Source organism: Bactrocera neohumeralis, chromosome 6, assembly GCF_024586455.1.
Source record: "Bactrocera neohumeralis isolate Rockhampton chromosome 6, APGP_CSIRO_Bneo_wtdbg2-racon-allhic-juicebox.fasta_v2, whole genome shotgun sequence".
Lineage (NCBI taxonomy): Eukaryota > Metazoa > Arthropoda > Insecta > Diptera > Tephritidae > Bactrocera > Bactrocera neohumeralis.
In genome coordinates this window covers 49,528,975-49,554,521 of record NC_065923.1, presented here as the reverse complement: position 1 = coordinate 49,554,521, position 25,547 = coordinate 49,528,975, and the positions used below count along the sequence as shown (strand labels likewise).

At 33.6% G+C, this 25,547-nt stretch overlaps 1 protein-coding gene across 3 annotated transcripts; it reads left to right on the top strand.

Annotated features, from left to right (window-relative positions):
• The first annotated feature begins 155 nt into the window (after positions 1–155).
• Positions 156–25,547, top strand: LOC126762088 (folliculin-interacting protein 1). Of its 3 annotated transcripts, none has more exons than XM_050478584.1 (8): positions 156–231; positions 950–1,368; positions 20,300–20,582; positions 20,671–21,720; positions 21,833–22,020; positions 22,090–24,256; positions 24,325–24,594; positions 24,662–25,547. In XM_050478584.1, exons 2-8 carry the CDS (start codon positions 1,109–1,111, stop codon positions 24,866–24,868), a joined length of 4,425 nt encoding a protein of 1,474 aa, XP_050334541.1. In that variant the 5' UTR covers positions 156–231; positions 950–1,108; the 3' UTR covers positions 24,869–25,547. The 3 variants fall into 3 exon arrangements, with proteins under 3 accessions (XP_050334541.1, XP_050334542.1, XP_050334543.1); XM_050478585.1 differs by lacking the exon at positions 156–231 and adding an exon at positions 282–395; XM_050478586.1 differs by lacking the exons at positions 156–231; positions 950–1,368 and adding an exon at positions 18,397–18,976.

The window sequence follows — 25,547 nt, the reverse complement described above, 5'->3', positions numbered from 1 at the left end:
GAAAGATTCGTGCCCATCGAAAACACAAGTGTGTGGTATAAGGTTGTAAGTTTTTAATAAGATTAGGAGCTTCGCGTGTAGGCATGCTGTAATGTGATTTTACCGCACTAAAAAGTCGTGTGTTTATTATTAAACGAACAGTATTTCGTCTATATCAAATGTCAAAAAATGTGGATAACGTTGGATTGCAGTTTGTTTGCTACAATTGCTATTTTTGCGAATTTAGCGAATGTAATTATAAATAGCTTTGTCACATATATAATGAGTTCAAATTTTAGATTTAGAATTTTATTTATTTTCGCTTAATTTCTACCAAATTAAGCATAAGTTGGACAATGTTTCTGTTTGGGAAACTAAAAAAAAACTGATGTGAATAATAAAAAACAACCATTAATGTATGTGCTTTGTTTTCGCCGAAAATAGTTATAGTGATAAATTTATTGTGTATTTCTAAAGCAGTGCATAGTGGATACTATACAAATAAAAAGAAGCTGCCTCATAAAAATTTTTGCCACAAAGCAATATAATTAAGAATGTTTTAAATCGTTAAAACTATATTCTTATAAAAATTTAGTACACCCAAGAAAGTGGTCCAAGGACTTCTGTAATGACGGATATTTTTAATGGCTTTGTATAGTGTGATTATGTTTGTGTTGTTGCACATTTACTGCTTTCTTTAAAATCCGTGTTATATATTTTCTTTTTGTCGCGAAAATAGTGCTTACTCTCTCCTATGAGTAAAAAAAGTTTATACATATATGATGTGCTTATTGGCATTCATATAAAAATAATTCGAAACGATAAGTATTAGGCGATTATAATATCAAAATGCACATAATTTTTTAAGTGAAATGTGTATGGTTTTAAAGTGCAATATTTCAAAAATATATGTCGAATAAAGCATGTTTTAACATATGATAATGATTAATTTGTTGTGATGACTTTTTAGATTACAGATAATACATAAAATTGGTTTCAACGAAAATATGAGTTAGCTATAAGTTAGCCTAAAATTTTAAAGATGAAAAATCAGTAGCGTGCGGACATAAGAACACTAATATAAAAGTTAGAAGTGTGTTTTAATTCAACAGCTTTGAACATACACATTATGGCATTGTTGAACAAACTTTTTTTTCCAACGGCCAATACATCTACCATTTCTACTACAAACTCACTTGCAACGTCTGCATCGACGTCTGGTTCTGCTTCAACATCTCTTCATGGTATATCTTCTGCTCCAGCAGGTTCTTCAGTAAAATCTTTAGAAAACTCACGAACTTCAGAGGCGATTTTCAGAGGAATAAGTGGAGTAACTAGTCCACGCGTACATAACAACAATCAAGCGGTACACTCCAAAAATTATTTAAGGTAATATAAACAATACAATAAATCCGCAGATATCTATAGGTAATCATTAATGCGTTTAATGTTTTTTTTTTTAAAGCCCTTTAATATTTATTAAGGCCCGATTCAAAATGGTATCGGGTGATTTTTTAAGAGCTTGATAACTTTTTTTAAAAAAAAAACGCATAAAATTTGCAAAATCTCATCGGTTCTTTATTTGAAACGTTAGATTGGTTCATGACATTTACTTTTTGAACATAATTTCATTTAATATTTATTACAGGATTCTATGGCCGATTCAAAATGAGAACAATTCATCTCAAGAAATATATCGTTTAAAACTTTTGTGGGGCTAAAAATAATTACAGAAATAAGCCAGCAACTATTCCAAAAAAATAATTTCTATTCTTCGAAAAAGTTGCCCCAGACTTTCCGAATGGACCACTAAGACGCAGCCGCGGTCAAATTTTAAATCTTCAAAAAGTAAATGTCATGAACCAATCTAACAATAGGGGTAAACTTCTAAAAATAATTAAAAAAATAATTTCTCTTAAAAGTTGCCAGCTTCAATTTTAAACACAATAGGGGTATTCTCTTGCTCTTGCAAAACCCGGTGCACGGTGCAAGAATTGCAGATTTACAACGGCACAACAACAAACACACGCAGAAAAATATTTGCAAGGGCTGTAAAATATGTCAGACCAAAACCTCTGTATATTTCCATGCAATGTCACGCAAAAATATAATTGCAACCCTGTTGTAGTTGCCATTTTACATAAAGAGACATTTTACATCGTTAAATTGTTGAGGAAGATAAGTTTTAAATGAATTTTGTTATTTCTATTTAAATTTTAAAGATTTGTTACAGTTTTTTTTCTTAAAAATGTATGCAGAAGGTGCGCCAATTCACAATAGCCATGCTTAATAGTCATTCACAACAAATTGACCGAATTAGCCATTCATATATCACTAGATTCTGGAATGGGTGCTCTCGTGCTCTTGTATATTTCGGTATAGTATTTTTGCAATCTGCAATCTTGCAAGAGCAAGAGAATACCCCTAATACGTTATGTTCAATATTTTTAATATTAATCTTCCACAACGAATGTACATAAAAGTTGCTTGCATTTTTTGTTTTGTGTTTTAAACCGCAACAGCATGGATTGCGCAAGGTCCAAATTCCAAAAATAATATTAAATAATATAATAATAATATAAAATATTTTATATATGTAGGTACCTCAAAATAACAAACAGATGTGGCAACGCTCGTTTTCTTCATAATTGTAAACAAACTATACTTTGCAACGATGAGTGTGCTAAGTGGTTTTTAAATTAATAAATTTGGGTCAAATATTACAAAATAAAAGTGAAATGTGAACTTATTTCAATGTTTAGAGTGTATATTAAATTATACCAAGTGAAAAATGTAAAAGAATTTAGTGAAACATAGAGAAATACCATAGGGGGTTTCTCTTGGTCTTGCAAGATTGCAGATTGCAAAAATCCTGTACCGAAATATACAAGACCACGAGAGTATCCATTGCAGAATCTAGTGATATATGAACGGCTGGTTCAGTCAATTTATTGTAAATGATTATTGTGCATGGCTATTGTGCATGGCTAGACATGGCTAGAAACATCTATTTAAAATTTACCTTCCTCAACAATTTAACGTCAAAATATGTATTTAAATAAAATGACATCTAGCACAGGGTTGCAATTATTTTTTTACGTGTCATTGCACGAAAATAAACATGGGTTTCGGTCTGACATATTTGACAGCCATTGCAAATAATTTTCTGCGTGTCCAAGAGGAAAATTCCGCAATTCTTGCTAGTCCAGTCATTTGAGCTTAAATTAGGTAAGAATCTCGGAATTCGATATACCCATTTATTTGCCTGTAAATACTTGTATACCTACCATATGTAGGTTTTGAGACAACTTTAGGGTGTCAATATACAAGTATTTACAGACATATAAATGGGTATATCGAATTCCGAGGTGAACTTACTATAATGACTGGACTATGCACAGCGCAAGGGTTTTGCAAGAGCAAAAGAATCCCTCTCATGTGTTTTTAGTGCAAAATTTTGAATTTTTAATCGGGAATATTTTTGTATATTTCTCCTCTGGAGAAGCTGCCCTATCCGCACATACCCCATTTATACGGAAATTCGTTTTTTTTTACTTCTCCGCCAAATTAATCGGAATCGTGCCGAAGCGAAGTAAACAGAAAGCAAGTCAGAATTTACGCTTTTCGTTTTGACTTCTCTTTGTTATTTATTTCCTGTTTTCTTATTTTTACTTTACAGATTCAGTAAATTTAACTTAAACACATACATATGTATGTATTTCAAAAATATATTTCGATCCCTTAAAAATTAATAGAAATTAAAGAAATAAGGAATAAACATGCAACATATCTTTGTCAAAGCATAAAAATCTGTGTGTTGCCCAGCAGTTTGCTTATCCTTAATTTCCTTCATCCGAAAAATGTTTATGGTATGTGAACGTATTTATACAAAAGAATACTTCAAACTTATCTATCAAATCAAGAGCCTGAAGCAAGCCAAAGTTGTAAGAGAATCAATCAGTATCCTATAAAACATACAAATAATTAGTATTCTTATCAATTTTTTTAATCTATTCTTTTTTCAAATATTGCATTTCAGCGGAAGAGTGGCCAAAAACATTTTGTATATATAATTAAATTAAATTAAATTAAATTGTAATGATAAAATTATTTTAACCCAGAATTGCTCTATCCATTTTCATTTACCATACTGCACTATTATTTTCTCTTTAAGAAATTTTGTATAATTTGCTGAGGTATAATCTATGAACCCCTATTTAGGGAATTCATTCATCTACAAATTTAATGGTTTTCATTTATGATTTCGACTTTATAGGGGACAAAATATTATTAATTTTGAATTACAAAATAGGCGCAAAAACTTTATTTACGAACATACACATACATTTATATGTAAGTATGTTCCTATACATTAGTAGTAAAGCGAATGCAAATTGGCACTCTGCCACATAAGCTAGTAGCCTTTGAGTTGAATCGGACTGTTCATTAATTTGCAAACAAGATCGCAAAATAAAATAATAGGTATATTCGTATATATGTATCTATGTATGTGCATCTGTAATCTGCAATATAATGATGCTTGCTAGTCTAGTGTTTTTCGCCAACGCGTGCATATGTTTACATATATACAAATGTATATGAAAGAGTTTGTAAATAAAAACAATCACATGACTCGCTAATCGGCTGCCACCCGTGATTATTATGTCATATGTTCGCATACTGGTCTCTTGCTGATATTGCCTTTTTACTTTGTTTTATTCGTATTATTTACTCACTCTCTTAACGCTCCCAGTGTGTTCAGGGTTGCCAATAAAGTATGGTATAGTAAAATTTGCTAGATTCAAAAATAAATACAAAAAGCAAATGCGACTAATAAATAAATAAAACTAATATTAAACAAAACGACAGAATATGCATATGATTGGGTGAAATAATTGATATTTGAGCCTATCTCATATGCCTTCAATTTAATTTTGTTTATTTTTAATAAAACAACAATAAGCATTTGCACGAATTGATGCTTGATCAAAACAAAAACAATTTGTTGAAAATTCAAATTTAGACAATTGAAGTGATCGGTATTTGTAGTTAAATTTTTTTGCATATAAAATTATATATCAATATAGATTTATATAAAGAGTGTATTTCTACCTGCGTGTTTCTCTAAATTTTATTTTAAGGATATTTTGATTGAAATTGTGTACAACCAATAATAATAATCGTTGTGACATATTTTGCGTAAAATTTCTTTTAAAGTAAACTAAAGTTCAAATGAAACAACAATATGTTCTCTGATATGATTAAGCCTAATTTTGCTTAACTGGGGTATGCCTCTAATATTATACTCATCCGCAAGGTGAGCATACAATCACAGCGGTCGTTAATTCTTTTAGCTTATTTTCTCTTGCGGTCGCTAGCAGTAAACGTCTGTGCTGGTCCCAACTGACCCAACAACACCCAATTCGATGATAAAATGATTACGAACTTTTTCAATTCGTCTAGATAGCCGGCTGCTAATGATAACTATAATACTAGTTTTCATTACTACGACTATTAATTGATTAACATTCTGTTGATTATTAATAGTACTGATATGTACTACATACTTACAAAGTATCGTAAATAGTAAAATTTATTATTGATAATTATTAATAACGTGGAAAGATACCGAACGCAATTTATTTATTTACTTTTTCTTTTTTGAAGAACATAAAATGTAAGTTGCTTAGGATCAGTTCTTCAAAAGTTTTATTCAAATAACTATTAACATTCGAACAGGCAATAATATCTTTGTACAATTGTTTATATTTTTATAATTTATTTGGACAATATAAGGTAAATACATATACTATACATATGTATGTATGTACATACTTACGCCCGTGTCGCATTCAATGACTAATAAATTATCTTTTATTCATGTTTAAAGAGAAATAATATCATATTTAATTTCATATATGACTTAAATAACAAAAATAAATATATTTGTAATAATAGTTGAAATAGGAACTTAAATTTCTAGCAAATAATAAAAAGACTAAACAAAATGGCTGGAAAAAAAATAATAAGTACATCAGGTATCTGTGAATGAAAAAATTTATTAGTTTGAGTTTTCTGTCTCCTATTTGATTTTTCATCATTATCTAGTATATTCGCCATTATTTTCAATTCCTTTTGAAATTCGTTTTGGCATACTGGAGATAAGTTTGCTGCAACGTATCAATTGGAATCTCATCCCCAAAATTCCCTAACTGATCCCTATTTTGAAACGATTGCTTTCTAATCTGTTCCTTTAGCTCCCCCCAATGGTTTTTATACTCTCGCAACAAAGTTGCTAAGGAGAGTATTATAGTTTTCTTCACATAACGGTTGTTTGTAAGTCCTAAAACTAAAAGTGTCAGATATAGGGTTATATATACCAAACTGATCAGGGTGACGAGTAGAGTTGAAATCCGGATGTCTGTCCGTCCGTCCGTGCAAGCTGTAACTTGAGTAAAAATTGAGATATCATCTCTCTCCATAAGAAGGTTAAGTTCGAAGATGGGCAAAATCGGCCCACTGCCACGCCCACAAAATGGCAAAAACCGAAAACCTATAAAGTGTCATAACTAAGCCATAAATAAAGATATTAAAGTGAAGTTTGGCACAAAGGATCGCATTAGGGAGTAATTTTTTTGGAAAAGTGGGCGTGGCCCCGCACCCTACTAAGTTTTTTGTACATAACTCGGAAACTACTATAGCTATGTCAACCAAACTCTATAAAGTCGTTTCCTTCAGGCATTTCCATATACAGTTCAAAAATGGAAGAAATCGGATAATAACCACGCCCACCTCCCATACAAAGGTTATGTTGAAAATCACTAAAAGTGCGTTAACCGACTAACAAAAAACGTCAGAAACACTAAATTTTACGGAAGAAATGGCAGAAGGAAGCTGCACCCAGGCTTGTTTTAAAAGTTGAAAATGAGCGTGGCATCGCCCACTTATGGACTAAAAACCATATCTCAGGAACTACTAGACCGATTTTAATGAAATTCGGTATATAATATTTTCTTAACACCCTGATGACATGTACGAAATATGGGTGAAATCGGTTCACAACCACGCCTTCTTCCAATATAACGCTATTTTGAATTCCATCTGATGCCTTCTCTGTATATACATGTATACATATGTACATTAGGAACCAATGATAATAGCGGAATAAAACTTTACACAAATACGGTATTTGAAAAATATGTATGTAAATGACGGATAATGAAATCTCGATTATCACTTTATCATGCGAGAGTATAAAATGTTCGGTGACACCCGAACTTAGCCCTTCCTTACTTGTTTTCAATTGGATTCAAGCCGGGAGATTGACATAGTCATTTAAGAGAACTCTCACCATTGTCATGGAACCAATCTTTTACCAAGTATACTTACGATCATTATCCTGCTAAAATTTCCATATTAGTGGCATACTTTCCTCAGCATATGGCAGCATCGTGTTTTCCAAGACATCTTTACATTGGAACCTATTCATGGTGCTTGAAATACGATGTATTGGTCCTTCACTATACCACGAAAAGCAGCTCCAGACCATTATGTTGCTGTCACCGTGTTTAACGGTGTTTTTTGTAAACTGTGAATGCAATTCTTTGCCTTTCGGAAGATGAACATTCCGTCAGGCATCATTTCCGAACGAATTAATTTTTGTTTCGTAGCTCCACTAGATATTGCGCCCACTTTTTCCAACCACTTGTGCCGGACCATTCTGCAGGATTTTTCGCGAATTGTAATCTTATCTGTAAATATTTTTTTGCAATAATCGTATTCTTCTGGCTATACTGCCAGGTAAATTAGCTCGATATAGTATTCGTCGGGCCATTCGGGAAGATATTATGCTACCAATATCGGGTGATAATATTCTTGAAGACGTTAATGGGACCTTGTAGATGTCTTTTTTGGTCGAACGCGAGTTTCAACATTATTTTTAATCCTTAGAGCACGAAATACAATGAATGGCCTAATGTTTTAGCGATATTCCTAAGACTTTGGCCCTCTTTTCTGAGGTTTAAGACGATTTCCTTTTTCTCCGCACTGCAACGCTTTTTTCTACCCATCTATGCAATTTTTTAGTTTTAAATGCGTTATAAACATGGAGCTATACAACCGAAAGAGCAAACCATTAAAATAAATCGTCCGATTTGCTGAAAATCTTAAAATAATTAACAATGTACTTATTATTTTGACCACTTAGAAAACGAACATCAACAATAAATTGCCACGCCCACTTCAAAGAGGGGATTCAGCATTTTCTTTTCACTATAAAAGGTACTACCATATAGAATTTAATAAAATCAAGCCGTAGTTGCATTCGTGTACTTCCCCAAACATTCAATCATGACTGCAGCCTAAAGCAATGTATCGGGTGATTTTTTAAGAGCTTGATAACATATATTTTTTTTAAAAAAAAACGCATAAAATTTGCAAAATCTCATCGGTTCTTTATTTGAAACGTTAGATTGGTTCATGACATTTACTTTTTGAAGATAATTTCATTTAAATGTTGACTCATGTGGTTTCAACAAGATGGCGCTACATGCCACACAGCTCGCGATTCTATGGCCATTTTGAGGGAAAACTTCGGAGAACAATTCATCTCAAGAAAAGGACCCGTAAGTTGGCCACCAAGATCATGCGATTTAACGCCTTTAGACTATTTTTTGTGGGGCTACGTCAAGTCTAAAGTCTACAGAAATAAGCCAGCAACTATTCCAGCTTTGGAAGACAACATTTCCGAAGAAATTCGGGCTATTCCGGCCGAAATGCTCGAAAAAGTTGCCCAAAATTGGACTTTCCGAATGGACCACCTAAGACGCAGCCGCGGTCAACATTTAAATGAAATTATCTTCAAAAAGTAAATGTCATGAACCAATCTAACGTTTCAAATAAAGAACCGATGAGATTTTGCAAATTTTATGTGTTTTTTTTTAAAAAAAAGTTATCAAGCTCTTAAAAAATCACCCGATACTTATTATTTTGACCATATGTGTATGTACATATATGTATCTTATATAGAAAAATGGAATATTATTTCATTATGTGCGCCCTTAATGTCCGAACCTCAGCACAGAAAGACGTGGAAGTTTGCATAGGTATTCCTTTAGTCCTGGAGAAGGTCCCAACGGTGGTCTTTTTACATATGAGTCAGAATTTACGGAAAGTTGTTACTGAACAAGAAAAGGTTGAATCGTAATTTTATATTAATTCGCAATAGCTTACAAATATTTCTGAAGCATGATAGAATAATGCAATATTTAAACGGCAACAATCAAGTTTGTGTTTTCTTACGTGTACTTCTATCTGGCTTTTAGCCGTCGATTTTGCAATTACATTCGATAAATGTTGAAAAAGCTATTAAAACTAGACTACTTTTTATCATTTTATGTTAAAAGTAAAATGTAAAATAATTCATATACAAAATATATATGTATGTACATATATTTGAATAAATTCCATTCAAGGGCATTTATTTTACAATTTTCCAGTTAACAATCTTTTTTTAAGAACCAGCAGTAATCTGCCATCTTTTAACTATCTCATAACCCTTGATATCTCTCTCCCATTACCTTTAGAATCTGAAGGAAGTGCTTTGTTTGTTCCTCAGTATAATTTTCTAAATTCCCAGTATCTGCACGTTTGATTTTTATTCTCATGTTCGGTAAAGAGCACTTAATATTTGTACGCACGAGAAAGTGCGCAAAATCCTTGTAGTGATAGCAAAAGCACGTTCAATACTTTTATGAACAATTTTTTTTTAATCTGGGCACATGAAAACATAAAAATTTCCTAAGATATCTAGAGCAACGAAACAAAAATTTAGTTTTCGAGCTGTGTAATATTTTAATGGAGATTTAGATATCAGTGCATTTCATTTCTTTACATAGTAGTTTACAAAAGTTTTCTTGTAATATGTTTAAACACATACTGAAGCACATACAATTTGTATCTACATACATATGATTTTAAGCGAAAATTGTTAATATTATCTGCTTTGTCCTCAATGTTATTTACTATTAATTGTTGTCAAACCTAATTATTTGATACATACATAAATACATATATTTAGCAATGTGAAATGAAATAAAACGTCTGCTGTTTTGATGATAACAAATTGGTAGTAGTTTGGAAGAGGTTTGGTAAGCATTTTGTTATTTAAAGATTTGTCACTGATTCGGCACTGATCATAAGAACTTTATAGTATTGAGAACCAAAACAAACGTTATAATTGTAAACAAATGAAAGTTCGTTGAGGAGCGATAACATGCAGAAGATTGTCCTACTTGCGCCATTTAAAGCCATTGATTAGTTACCAATCGCGATCCCGTTTTTCGCACCTGGTATGTATACATACATACATACATATTTACTCAACCGAAAATAATTTACATGTCACTATTCGATACCAAACGAGGTTTCAGACAAGTGCGACTTCTTCAACCTGCTTCTGGAGAAAATAGTTCGAGCTGCAGAACTAAATAGAAAAGGTACCATCTTCTATAAGAGTGTACAGCTGCTGGCGTATGCCGACGATATTGATATCAACGGCCTCAACACCCGCGCCGTTAGTTCTGCTTTCTCCAGGCTGAACAAGGAAGCACAGAAAATGGGTCTGGCAGTGAACGAGGGCAAGACGAAATATCTCCTGTCATCAAACAAACAGTCGTCGCACTAGCGACTTGAGTTGAGAGTCATAACTTTGAAGTTGTAGATAATTTCGTCTATCTTGGAACCAGCGTAAACACCACCAACAATGTCAGCCTGTAAATCCAACGCAGGATTGCTCTTGCCAACAGGTGCTACTTCGGACTGAGTAGGCAATTGAAAAGTAAAGTCCTCTCTCGACGAACAAAAACCAAACTCTATAAGTCACTCATAATTCCCGTCCTGCTGTATGGTGCAGAGGCTTGGGCGATGACAGCAACCGATGAGTCGACGTTACGATTTTTCGAGAGAAAAATTCTGCGAAAGGGTTATGGTCCTTTGCGCATTGGCCACGGCGAATATCGCATTCGATGGAACGATGAGCTGTTCGAGATATACGACGACATTGACATAGTTCAGCGAATTAAAAGACAGCGGCTACGCTGGCTAGGTCATGTTGTCCAGATGGATGAAAACGCTCCAGGTCTGAAAATATTCGACACAGTACCCGCCGGGGGAAGCAGAGGAAGAGGAAGACCTCCACTCCGTTGGAAGGACCAAGTGGAGAATGACCTGGCTTCGCTTGGAATATCCAATTGGCGCCACGTAGCGAAAAGAAGAAACGACTGGCGCGCTGTTGTTATTTCGGCTATAATCGCGTAAGCGGTGTCTACGCCAATTAAGAAGAAGAAGAAGATTTACATGTGCATACATTCATATACATATTCAGCTGTGTTCATGAAAATAATAGTGCCGGTGGCTACTAACTATTTAACAGTCAAATCACATGATAAGAACAATATTCGATCAGAAAGTTATAAAAAACTAATTTTTAATTAATGTATGATATTTTTACAGTTTTATTTAGCAAAAAAAAATTTAGTTTACATACAGGTTTAAAATTAAAATAAAATTGGAAAATTATGCTGTTCAAGAAAATAGCAGTGGCTATTAAAAAAAGGATAAAACTGAGAATATTAAAGTAACAGTAAATATTTCATGTTTAATATGTTTCCTTAGGTCTAATAATTTGTTTTAAATCCGTTGTTGTTCATAACGGCTAGGCATCGGCGTGGCATGGAATCAACGTTTCACAGAGATTTGAGTTCAAGGCTCCTTAACAACTTGCCAAAGCTTTGTGCTGTAAAAGCACCTTAATTTTTCGATCGGGTTTAGGTCCGGAGATTGTACTGACCATGGCATCAGGTTGATGCTTTCAGATGCAAACCACTATTTAGCTAGTCTGCTAGTCTGCTCGTATGTTTAGGATCTTTATCCTGCTTAAATGCCCACTTTAATGGCATTTCCCAACCAGTATACATCATTACATCTTTCAATATATTAACGTACACTGCTTAGTCCATAATGCCACTGATCAAAGAGATTGGACCAACGCCAGCATACGAGAAACAAGCCCACACCATAATCTTTAGCCCACCATGCTTAACTGTCTTTGTGGTGTATCTTGGGTGGTATTCTGTGTTTGGGGGACGACGAACATACTGTCTGGAGCGGATACCACAAAACAAAACAATTCTGCTTTTCATCCGTAAATAAAATATTGCGCCACTTTTCGGCGGGCCAATACATATGGTCTTTCGCAAACTTAATTTATTCTTTATATGTCTTGCCCTGATCTCTTAACTTAACTCTTGGTTCTCGCTTTTCGATTAAGCAATCCTTTCATCTACCTGCTAAAAAAAATAAAGACCGATTTCAATAAATTTATATCACACAATTCTATATTATTTGAACACACTTACAGATGGCAGTTAAATTCCTTTTTTTATTTTTTTTCAACTATCCCGTCTATTCCCGTACTATTTTAATGAATAATAGATTTTTGGTGCAAATATTAAAATGTATCATAAAGAGAGCAACGCAAAATAAAAATAACGGAATTTTGTTGTTTTTTTGTTAACAATATTCTGTTCTACGAAAGTATTGTACACCTGTTCAAATTGCCAGATAGAAGTGAGTGTCTTTAAAAAAAAATATGTATAATTCACTTTTTTTTATTTACGAACGTTTCTGACCGAATAATTTTACCAGAAGTGATGTTCAAGCAAGAAGAAACGCCAGTTTCGGTTGCACCGAAACTATAATAACATTAGATTCCAAAAAAATCGATGAATATAGAGTTGCCTCGCCAAATTTCGTGAACATTTTTCTTCCAACCAAATTCGATAAGGTTTTATCAGGATACCTGAAATGAAACACCAACCAATGAAGGATCATTAAAAATGTTGTACAACTTTAACACATCATTTTTTTTATATTTGTCGTAAATCAAACTTGGATGTGCGACAGTCATATGCTGTCCTATATATGTACATTGCTTAAATAGCATGTGGCTCTGTATTTATTTTCTTTTGGGCCTGAGGTTTCGTTCGTAATAGTTGCTAAATGTTCTAATTAACATCAATAATTTGTAAGTACATAATCATACAGATGTATGCATTTGTATTTAATAATATCAGACACATGGTTCACACTATTGTACATCACGAGAACAAAAATGATAATATAATTTTTTTTTGTATTTTTATTCCATTTGCATTATCTTTTGTTATCGCTGATGTATCTATTGAACATAAAAATATAAAATCTGGCAATTTTTTTTTGCTTCACACGGTTATGGTTTTGATGCTTACATAGATAATGCAAAATTTACGTTATTTTTACATTCAAAATCAAAATCCATTTAAACTGCACGCGGAAACTGAATCGATAAAAATTGTATTTCTAGTTTGTTACAACCATTTTTATGTTCGTGTGAAATTTGATCTACATACATATATATGTCAATTAGGGTGCGATTGTTGCTTGTTTGTTTACGACGCGAAAGGTTTGTCTGGTGATTTTTACTATGCAAATAAAAATTGAACAATGAGTTTGTTAGAACTTTTATCTTTACAATAGAAAACTTGCGTCATACGAGTCGTCTAGCCACCTCTGTAAAGGACGATAACATCCAAAGGTTAAAGAGACTGTTTAAAATCTTCTTGGCATGAGAAAGACAGCAGAAATCTTAGCATCTCTTATGAATCGACTCAACCATTTTGGTAAATGTTTTGGATATGAAGAGTGTCGATGATAGACCTGTACAAAAATCTTGAAAGCTTCCGTCACATTCTAGATTGCTTGCGACTGGCTTTTGGGCGAAACATAGTCATCGCTCAGCAATCATATTTGCCAGATTTTGCGCTCTGTGACTTTTTATGTTATAACAATTGGCATGTGTAGATCAAACTTCACACGACGTAAAAAAGATTGCATCAATATAGAAAAAATGTGCATCGATTCGGTTGATATATACAGTAGAATCGCGAAAAAGTTAACCAAAATGTCCCAAGAGTATTTTACTATTTTGAAATATTAACTTTTCCAAAAGTTTTTCGAATTTGAAAAAAAACTCGAAAAACTTAGATTTAGTTTGTACTTTTTCACATTATACATACATTTGTACATATTAATTTGTTTGTTTGATATCTGAGTTGCATCATTATTGTTTTCATACCAATTTGTCAAGGTATTGATGCATTCAACTGCTTCCGAAAAACTCACTTTGTGTTGCATATTTTCCTTGATAACGGATCCTCAACTTCATTGTCAGACACTTCGAAATCTGCGTCATCTTCCGTATTTTGAACATCGTTCCAATTTTCGATGTCTTCAGTGCTGTCGTCAACACCACCCACCTTGCACAATAACCCAAAGTCGTCTGAATTCATCCAAGACTTTTGCGATTTAGCATATTCCATTGGATTTTCCAAACTGTTGAAGCAACGGGGGATGCGGATTTACCAATTATCAATGAATTCAATTTACGCGAACCATCTGCGCAACATAAATGTGATTCTAACCTTAGCTATTTTTCGGCCAGGTGCCGTTTTTCGCAAATTTCATCTAATTTGCAATGATTTATTCTGCTTTGTTGACATTTTTTAACACACTAACTATAAACAACTCACACCTCGCGACACCGACAATAATTTTTTTCCATAGAAATTTGGGGAATACATAGCAATTGTTTTTATAAATTTTTGTAGAAAAATACAGTAACCAAAAATGGCTAACAAACAAACATCAATGGATATGCAAAATTTCTACTACGTATTGTAATGAAGGTAAAAATACCCGCGAAATTGGAGAAATTGTTAAAAAACCACATACTACGGTACAGTACCTAATCCAAAAATACACAAAAAAAAATTGAAACGTAGACAGACAAAGTAATAGTGGAAAACCCACAAAAATTTGCACACCCCAAGGAGAAAGAAAGATTGGGCGAAACTTAAGCAGTAATCATCGCCAAGCAACTAAAATAAGCTTCCATAGCCGATATCCTTTCTTAAACGGTCCGGTTTTTTGCATTCACTCGAATTCCGAACATATACGCGTAAAAAGCCATATTTGTAAAATAAAAATATTCCTTCACGATTATAAAGAATTATATGCACTACCAGAATGAATTTTGAGATACCGCAGTTTTTACTGATGATTCAAATTTTACTAATAATAATTTTATTTGGGTCTGATGGATGTCGGTTTGTGTGTCGAAAAGAGGGACAGGCTCTAAAGAAGCAAAATGTAAACAGCAGTGAAGCATGGTGTAGATAGCGTAATGATGTGGGGAGTTCGAATGGCGTCGGCAGTCTTGTTTTTATCGATGGCATAATGAACCAAGTTGAATATTTGAATATTTTCAAAAAATAATTTGGCCCAATCAAACGATAACGATCCAAAGTATTCAGCCTTAATAGTTAGGGAATGGCTATTACACCACGTAAGAAAAGTACAACCTCATCTTCCATAGAGCCCTATTGAGCACTTGTTGACATACATGGAAACTGAATTACAATTGATAAAGAAAAGTACAAGCTATCCTGGATACCAAGGGTGATCATACAAAATACTAATAATGTCAGTGTATTGTCATATAACACAATATTTTTAATGAAATTATAGGGTACACGTTTTTTGGTTCTCGAATCTTGAGTTGTTTTCGCTTTTTGAAGTTTTTGTTACGAATATGAATTTTAATTAAAAAATTTTAACTATTATAATGAACATAATACTCTATACAATTTTTCTTTTTTGGATTACTGTAGATCTGTCCAAGTCAAGTTTCATTTGGAGTGCATACTGACTTAACGATTTTGTTGGAATTCTGCTTTTTATATTACATAAAATTAGCTACATAAATATTGTTATAGTGTGCTTCATATAGAAATTGTTCGAATTGCACTTTGTATGAAATTATATGTGATTGAAACTTCCAACAATACATGTTCAAATTAGTCTTCTTGATATGTGGCTGAGACAGGCCAGAGTTCTCCGACACTGCCTCTGGCGTACTGGTGACGAAATCCTCGTTGCGGAAATTAGGTAAAAGAAAAACATTGGATTCATGTCTGGCCATCAGACAAGCTCTGGTTCTAGGATTAGGACAACGTCGACTGCTTCAATTTTGAAAATGAAATAAATTTTAGATATGAAAAAAATGTCTAAATTTATAGACTTATTGCCATGAACAATATTAATGAAACATATTTATATCATTACTAATTAAATAAAATTCCGCACTTCCGCAATTTGAAGAATAAGAAAAGTGTACGGTATGACATTCAAAATAATTTCTTTTACCGTATCAAATTATATGGTTTTATTGCGGTTGATTTATTATCATATGTTAGAGTGGTCTAAATTGTAGAAAAAGTAGCGATCGCAAACGATCCTCTCACTGAGCGCTACTTGGCCCATGTATAATGTTAACACAAGGAATTTGTAAAAAATACTTGCTTTCGAAGGTCTATTTTAATAGCATATACTTGTACGTATATATATTTATATATATATATTATAATAATTGTATATGCTAAGAATATCTTCTATCCAAAATGGACCGATTTAAAAAATATATACATACATATATTTAGTTCTCTTGCGGAGAACTCCATTTCCAAAAATTATTTCAAACGATCCAACGTCGAGATGTCTTCAGCTCTTTTATTGGCTAATAAAGGGCCAGTTAGGACAGACTTCATAAACTAGCGCAAAATTATAACTCCAAATGATGTAATTCAGTTTATCAACACCTAATTGAACTTGTTTCAAAACCATAATAAGCTTTATATACGTATGTATATATAATTATTTTATTTTTCTCCAAATGTGTTTTATTCCTAAATTTTTACCTCTAAATATACTTGTATATTGTCATAATTAAGTTTATATTAATTAATAATTTTTACTGAAATACATCCACAAATACCACTTTTTAAATCGGTCCATTTTTGGGATACCTTTTACCAAATATTCAATTTAATTCGATTTTGAGTTATTCTCGCAAGAATGTATAAATACTTAACATCAGAAATTGTCGATTTGGCTTTTATTGCTCTAATAAGGACGGTGTTTCCGTAATATTATAATGAAAAAAGACATTCGAAAGAATTATATTCAAATATAGCGTATCAAAAAAATACAAATTAAACTCTGTGAGAGCTTAGGCTACTGTTATTGCCTTTCTGAAAAATATATGTAATTCAATAAATAACATCTACGACCAATTCAACGTCAACAACCGGTAAGTACGCCGCCAGTTAGCTAACTTAATGGTTTTCTTTAAAGTAGTGAGTGATTTGATTGAAGCGTCTGATATTAACAGCTGTTTCGAACACGCCCCTGCGGATCCGTCGTTAAGATGCAATCATCTACTAAAAACTATCAAGAACTATGCATTTAAAGGCCCTCACAACCGCATCGCTAAGCTCGTCTATACAACGAAGTGGATTTCCATAGTGGCTCGCTCAGTACCTTTATTCCAGAAATTAAATTACGTCTATTACAATACCGTTAGTCCAATGATAAATTTTTAAATTGTCGATTTAATAAATTGTAATCTTACCCCTCATATAAATTCTTATTTTATTTGTATAATGGCGATTGGCGTCTGTATATTTAAATAAATAAATATGTACTTATATAGAGTAACCATGCTCCAAACTTCTTAACATATTTGTAATTATATGTATATATGTATGTATGTAAGCTTTTTAGAAATAGCTGCTAAACCAACGCTAATGAACACTGTTGAAAGTTAACATGAACGACTTTTAAGATTAAAAGGTTTGGAAAAGGAAAATTGGAAGCTAACATGAAATGGAAATTTACATATATATTATATATGTAGGTACATGTATATGTAAGTATATATATGTATATACAAATATATTTTATGTATATATATGTACATATGTATATATATTTACCCAATCGTTGTACTTGGGAGCCAATTGGTCTACCAGTGAGAAACTTAATTGCTGTATTGGTCAGCACGTTTGTGCGCGTTTATGTACAGTTTATTGACTGGACAGATCATGTGAGCTGCATACAAAATTCACCCCAACCATTTATTTGGTTTGCTGACGTCCGAGTTTCTAAAACAGATCGTATGAATTGTTTTAATGTGTTGAGTTTGCTCACTGCTATTTATGTATGGATGCCGAACACCATCTCAGTCGGCCGGCGAGAGCGAAGCTAGCACAACGCATAAAAATATATCAAGATAACGTGAAAACAGTTAGGCAATTGTGACAAATAAAGTCAGCTACTGTGGCTACAATCTCTAGCAAAACACAACGCAGAATGCGTTCAAGTAGCTCGCTTCACATATTGTAATACGCTTATAATTAAATTTATTTATTTTTGAAATTTAAGCAAGTGCGAATCAATTTTAGTGGCAAATAAAAAATAATGACACGAGTTGAACTTTATATAGAAGAAAAATCTATTTTCTAGTATTGGGATTTATTCAATCTTTAATATCGTCTCTATAAAAAAAGAAAACAGTGAAGTTAAAGTTTTGACCCAAGAACAACGGTAACGGGCTAGTTTCTACCTTAGTCTGCGTGTGAAAGTGTTCGTAGTACCAAAACCGTCTTCTCAATTGTTTCTTATGGCGCGCGATTCTCTCTATGCTTAGCTGTATAAATACCATATGTGCATATACCGATAATGTGAATGATATTATCCGCCTATTCATATTTTACAACCTCACGTTAATCATAGAGTGTGAGAAAGCAACGGTGTGAAGCGATATTTATTTTTCAAATGTATGGAGACATGTGCAATTTATATGTTTTATCAACTTGAACGGCGGCTCTTTTATATTTTCCACCATGATAATTAATTGGTCTTTGTTTATTGACTATTGGCAACAAAGCGAGAAATATTTGTCAAAAATTTGAAAAATCTGCTTAATATATTATAAAATTAATAAAATTGTGGTTTAAGGTTCTTCACCTTTGCGAATGCGTTCCGTTATTTTGCGCAACAAGTAAGTGTGTACGAATATCTATATTTATTTAATAAATAATATATATATATTTCTGCTATACAATAAACTCGATAGTTAAGACTTAGATGTTAGAGTAGCATATTTCGGTTAATTTCACTACTTTCAAGTACAATAATATCCAAATGCAATTTGTAGGAACTGAATTTGAAGTCATCCAAGCTTTCATTCTTGCAATATTTCAAAAAAAAAAAAAAAAAAAAAAATTCAAATAAAGCGAAAGAATAACCATATGTTATTTATCTTTTCGTTCTGTAAAAAAACTACTTGCCAGAGCTAATGATCGCTATCGCTGCTATCATGCCCACTCAACTTAAATTGGTTAGCACACTCATGATTTTAATGAATAATGCTCACGTGCTTCGCTAAAATTAGCAGACTCTCTTGTAGAATGCATACGTGTGAATGTGTGCAGATATAACACATGCAAATTTTTTAAATAGAAATCTGAAAGCTGAAATATTCGTACAATGTATGTATTTTTTCTTAACATATTAAATGTCAACTTCAATTATGAATGTGTAATTTATATTTAATTTATTTTCACATACTTATTCCAAGCATTAAGGGGAGAGTAGGATTATTTCATGTAAAACAAGACCCATTTTTATGAATTTTTTTTATGAAATAGTTAAAAAATCTATTTTTAGAAACCAGTAGTACATTATAGTATGAAATTTGAAGAATATTCAGTTAATTTATGGATAAATAGTAAAAAATACGGCAATGACAGCAAAAAAACTTCAGTGTTATCTCGTAAATTATTAGGGGACTCAAAACTTGTCGAAACGCATCGTAAAATCATAAAACCATAAACTTTTACGCTTGTTTAAAAAAATGTTTTTTGATTTACATATAAAAATGAGTTTTTGCAATTACAATTCTCAAAGCTATGTTTTCCGTTTGTTATAGCTTACAACTTTATGGGACTATATGAAACCCCTATATGTATACGAATAATGTTAAAAAATCAAAACGATCAGTGCAGTATTTTTGGGGAAAACGCTTTAAAGTTGTAAAATTTCATTGTTGCTTTGATTTATCATAAACAACTTGGTGAATTTTGAGAACAAAAAACCTTTACCAAAAAAATTATAACCCCCTTCTCACTCTCCCCTTAACATTTATATATATGTATGTATAGTATATATTTACTCTTTACTGAAAATCAGCAGGAAAGATTTATTTGTTATCTGATGTCTTCTGAAAACTACAATATGTCCATATATTCATCTTTATGCAATAAATTTTGAATTTACAATACTGATTTAATTTTCTATAATGTTTCCCTTTGTTCATTTACAGCCAATTCCCATTTGATGGTCGACAAGTGCGAGTCCTCCTTTATCGAGAATGCGACAAGACCGGCCGCAAGTTGTTGTTCGACTCCAACGCACTGCAAAAAGTGACACTAAAGGAAACAAATGGCAACATTGGCAAAAGCGGTACTGATCGCTTTACAAGATTCAGTCAATACACTACAAACAATCGCAGTCGAAATGGTAACGCAAATAGTGGTAAATCTCAAGCTTATAAAACACATTCCAGTAATAGTTTCATTGAAGTTTGTGAAGAATATGGCTATAAGGTGAGAAACAGTACATTAATGTAATACATTTACATATAAACAAAATTGATTTCTAATATAATATTATACTTAATTTATAAATTTTTAGCATGTACAACCAAACTCTGCAGAATTTACTAATATTGGAGAAATGGTATTCGGAGCGTCGGCTATGTCCTTTCGCGGAACAGCTTTTAAAGTACATTGGTTACAACAGCCACCTCGTATCTTATGTTCACAAGTTTTTCTCACACCAGTCTATTCTGGTAATGGACATTCGCCATATTCGACTATTTCCACAAACAGTTTGGCCACACCACGTACTTCTATATCTAGTGAACATGGCTCGATGGACAACTTTTCGATGAGTTCTTTTTCAATGCTGGGTTATCCTTTGAGCATTGGCCGACAATTTAGCCTGACTCCAAGCGATCGTAATAGTTTTATAACTAGCCCGCTGGATGTACCAGATCAACAGTCATTATCAACAGCTTCTGATGGTGGTAGAGCGGATAGTGTACCACGTTTATCGTCAACATACAGCACTGTTACCGATTCGGGTTACGACGGCATGAGTAGAAGTCAAATGTCCAGCGATCAATGGTCAGCATCGTATCAGTACTCTACACGCAGTAGTCTCGGCTCCATGTCGTCGGAGCAAATAGACACATTGCAAAAATACAATTTTGAGTCAATATATTTTGCATATACACCATTGTTCGACGATAATACAAGTGACGGTAGCCTTCAGCGTCGCATCTCTCGTAATCTACGCACATCGTTTGAGAATGAACATGCAATTAATGATTTAATTGGATTTATCAGTGATAACTATTCGTCAACGGGGAATTCCAATTGTGGAGGCAGTGAAGGCGGGAATATGGGTGTGCCGAATTACAGACGAGCCAGTTATAGTGCGAATGAATCACGCAGTAACCCAGAAATTGGCCGACGTCGAGATACGTTGTCAAGTGTTGGCGGTAAGCCTTCGCATCGACGTGCTAAGCTGGGCTTGGCTGTGTGCATCACTATGAGTGAGTCTTTTGAAGAGGAGATGGAACTATTTTGTAGTGAGCACATAGCATTGCTGGAATCGATGTTGGGTCGGTTGCGTGCTTGTACGGAGCGAGCGTACATTAATCATAAAGAATTTTACCAGGTTAGTTGAAATATGTACAGAAAGTGGGCTTAGAGTGCTTATTGTCACATATTATCCGTATATATATAAGAGCTTTGCATTATTTTACATCCAAATAAATAATGTTTTACAGATTATGTTTCAAGCATGGCTGGAGACACAACAGTGGTTTAGCGACTTGTTCACTGCACCTCGCATCAAATGCCCTATTTGGCTCAGTATAACCACCAGCGGCAACAAGTATTCAAAGAGCGTTGCAGAAAAATTTATGAAAGAATTATGTTGGCTGCTTACATTTGCTGATACTAAGGATACTAATTTGTAGGTGCTATATAAATTCTAAAATATGGAAATAAAAAAATCTTTTATGAACTTATTTACTTTTTATAGTTTTATCAGCACTATGTTGACGGCCATTTTAACGCACCATCTGGGTTGGGTATCCACAGTTGCCGCATTTAATTCCATATCTTCCGTGACTGAGTCATCTACAGCAGCGATAGAACAACGCGCCAAACTTCTACAAGTCTCACAGAAACATCCCTATAATGCCCTCTGGGCACAAATGGGGGACCTATATGGAGCTATTGGACTGCCACCACGATTAGCGCGGACGGTTATATATGGCACAGAAAAATTAGCAGTGGAAAGACTGCTTAACATACTCACCTATTTCATACGATGTGGGGAAGTGAGACGTTCAGCTAAGCGTGAAGACTTTAACAAGGATACACTTAATTCTCTACTTCAAAAGCGAAAAAATGAAGTATTAAAGAAATGTAGCAACGGATCATATCAACGTGGTTCTAATCCCAAAAAGTCATCTCTCTCTGGGGACATAATAAACGGTGGCGGGGGGCTAAAACGTACACACACTTGTAAACAAAATTTAAACACTATATCAGATAGTGGAGAATTATCTGAAGAGACCGTAGGGGAAGAAGAGAAAAGCAGTGATGAGGAGATGGATGGTGCTCAAGTTGTCCGCACGTTAAAAAAGAATGAAATTCCCAATGTATTGGCGTTTAGAGATTCCCGCTTTGTTCAACAAGAATTGCGAATTGGAAATTACCTAATGGACACAGGCATTGAAAAAAAATCGTTGTTAAAAATGGGAACATCTCAAAACAGCTGTAACAGTATGTCTCTAGCAGAGAAAGAGGGAAAAATAAGAGTTTTAATTACAACACCTGATAATGAAGAACTGTGCATAGAAGATGAAAGTTCACTCGGTGGTGGTAGTACAAGTGAAGAAGGTGCTGTAGAAGCCATAGAAATAGATACTGGTATTGAAGGACACTTTGCATTAGCGGATGAGGGGGTTGTGGATACAGGAAAGAGACACTTTTTCTGGCAAGTTGTAAAAGAAGGTGTCAGCCTAAAGCAGCTACAACGGGGAGAGAAAGCATTGAATATGTCTTATTCTGGTGATGGTGTACAACTCCGACATCAAATGGAATTAGATGAACCCATGACTAATCTGTCGCTTTCAGATCTAATTACACAAAATAGCATGGGAAAGACTGATCGCATGACATGGGGCATAGAGCCGCGTCGTGAAAATGTGAGTTTAGAAGAAGAAATTCACTTTGATAATTGTCAGAAGAATCGTGCCAATGTAAATGCAAATTCTATAGGAGGTGTTGTATTTATGTTAGGCGAAAATGAGCCACTTGTTAACATTAAGAAAAGCAACGAAGATCTTATAACAGCTATTGAAAAAGAGGGTACAAAAACAACACATGTGGATGACTCTAATACCGGCAGCACTCAACAACTTTGTCCACTACATCAACGTACACACGGCCCAACATCGAAGCGACACTCGGGCGTTAAGTTTAACTTTGAACAGTTTCCGCAAATCGCCACTAACTACATGAAAAGCAAAAATTTAGTGTTATCCAACTATGACCTGTTATTGGACAAGAGCAATAAATTTAAAACACAAAGTGGTGGTGTCACGTTAGAAAGTTTAACTTCAGATTGTTCGTCATCTGCGTCGACAGCTATTGAAAGTACACCAGATAATTCTACGGAATGTATGGTTTGCAATAGCATACTTAACTCATATCAAACGCCCTCCAACGCTACTGAATTGGAATTTGAAACAGATGAGATACGTTCTCCCCATTGTCAACAATCAGCGACCAAAGTGTTGAGGAGTCCGACAACACACATGCCATCGATTAGCACGCGTACTTTGCAGCCTATCGGCTCAGCTGCTTCAATTGATACACTGAAAGCTTCGTCTGTAGATAATTTTGCAGAACTTGAGCCTAAATTGTGCTCACCGCCATCTCCAACGGAGCGACAAAAGACGTACAACACAAATACACGTAAAGTATCCTCACACCGCGGTTCTATCTCATCTGTTGCTGCAAAGTGTGCGGCAGTAAATGAAGCATTACATTTAGTGAAACTACCGGTACCCGGAATTAGAGATATACCGCAAGAAGACGAAATAAGTGCTGGAGATGGCATGAAATTGCGAGCAGGTTTCGTACCGTCACTTTTTCTTAATGTTAGTGATCATTACGTGTCTGATATGGTCTTACAGGTAATTAAATTTTAATTGAAATTGAACGAAGCTATGATAAATAATTTGTGAAATGCTTATTACTGTAGGGTACTTGTGCACCTCCAGAAAAATGGCAGATGTCACTTCGAGAAGATCTGGCTTTATCAGCTCGTGCTGCATCACTAATTTCATTGTCTGCTGAGAATGTGGCTATCGTAGCGGATATGGAAAAGTGGGATGTACGATTGATTTCGTCACAACTTCAACATTTTCCATACGTAGGCGAACAAAGTACTCCAGTGGGAATGTCGCAATTAGTGTCCAATATGCTCGAAACCGTGCATGCAATGAATAACGCTGGAATTTCCGCGTATGAGGTTTGTGTTGCTATTGATTTGCAAAATTATGTATGGTACAAAAAATATTGTTAAAAAAATTTTTCAGTGTTTGGCATTTCTGGAATCGAAAATGCAAGAAATTTTTCTCCAATCGGAATCGTTAGCCGCCTTTCTACTCGAAACAGAATTTTGCCAGTTAAGTACTGTAACCACAGCACTTAATCTTAGTGAAAACGATATTCCATTGCTATTATCGATTGCATCCATTCATACACCTCAAATAGCTAAAAAGTGTGGAATTAGCTTCCGGTGACAAGCTATCATTCTAAAATGTTTTCATTTCGGGTGAGGTACTTTAAGAAGTCATGCAACGCTCAATTTAATACTCTAAGTAAAAATGATATTTTCCTCACATTCATTTTCGTTTTTGTTTTTAAAAACAATGAATTGCTTGACAGGTTAGATCATTTATATGATCTTGTGATATGTTTATTATGTACATATATTTATATTAGGAAAATACGATTAGCGTAGATTATTTATTTATAAAAAATCACATTCACATTCACAATTCGATGATTACAGAGATTTTGTAATTACTACAAATTCCAATGCGAAATGTGTGATAAATATATATATGTATGTAGATGTAATTTCTTACTATAGTAACTACTGTATAAAACTTAAGAATTTAAATTGCTTGTGTCGATATTAATGAAAGTTAATTTTAATTAATTTATTGCAATTATCAAAATTGTGGGCATAGACTATAAGGTTCAATAGCTTTAACAAGGCTATAATAACTATTTAAGAATAATGTGACATTTGAATTTTCATAGGTTAATACCATAATGCAAGACGTCAAATATATGTACTTTGTTTCATAGCTACCAAAATGGGTTAATATAAGTATGAATAGGACTTTAGTCCGAAAAAGAAATGTATTGATTTTCAATATACATTATTGAATATATTTTTGATAAAAAATAAAA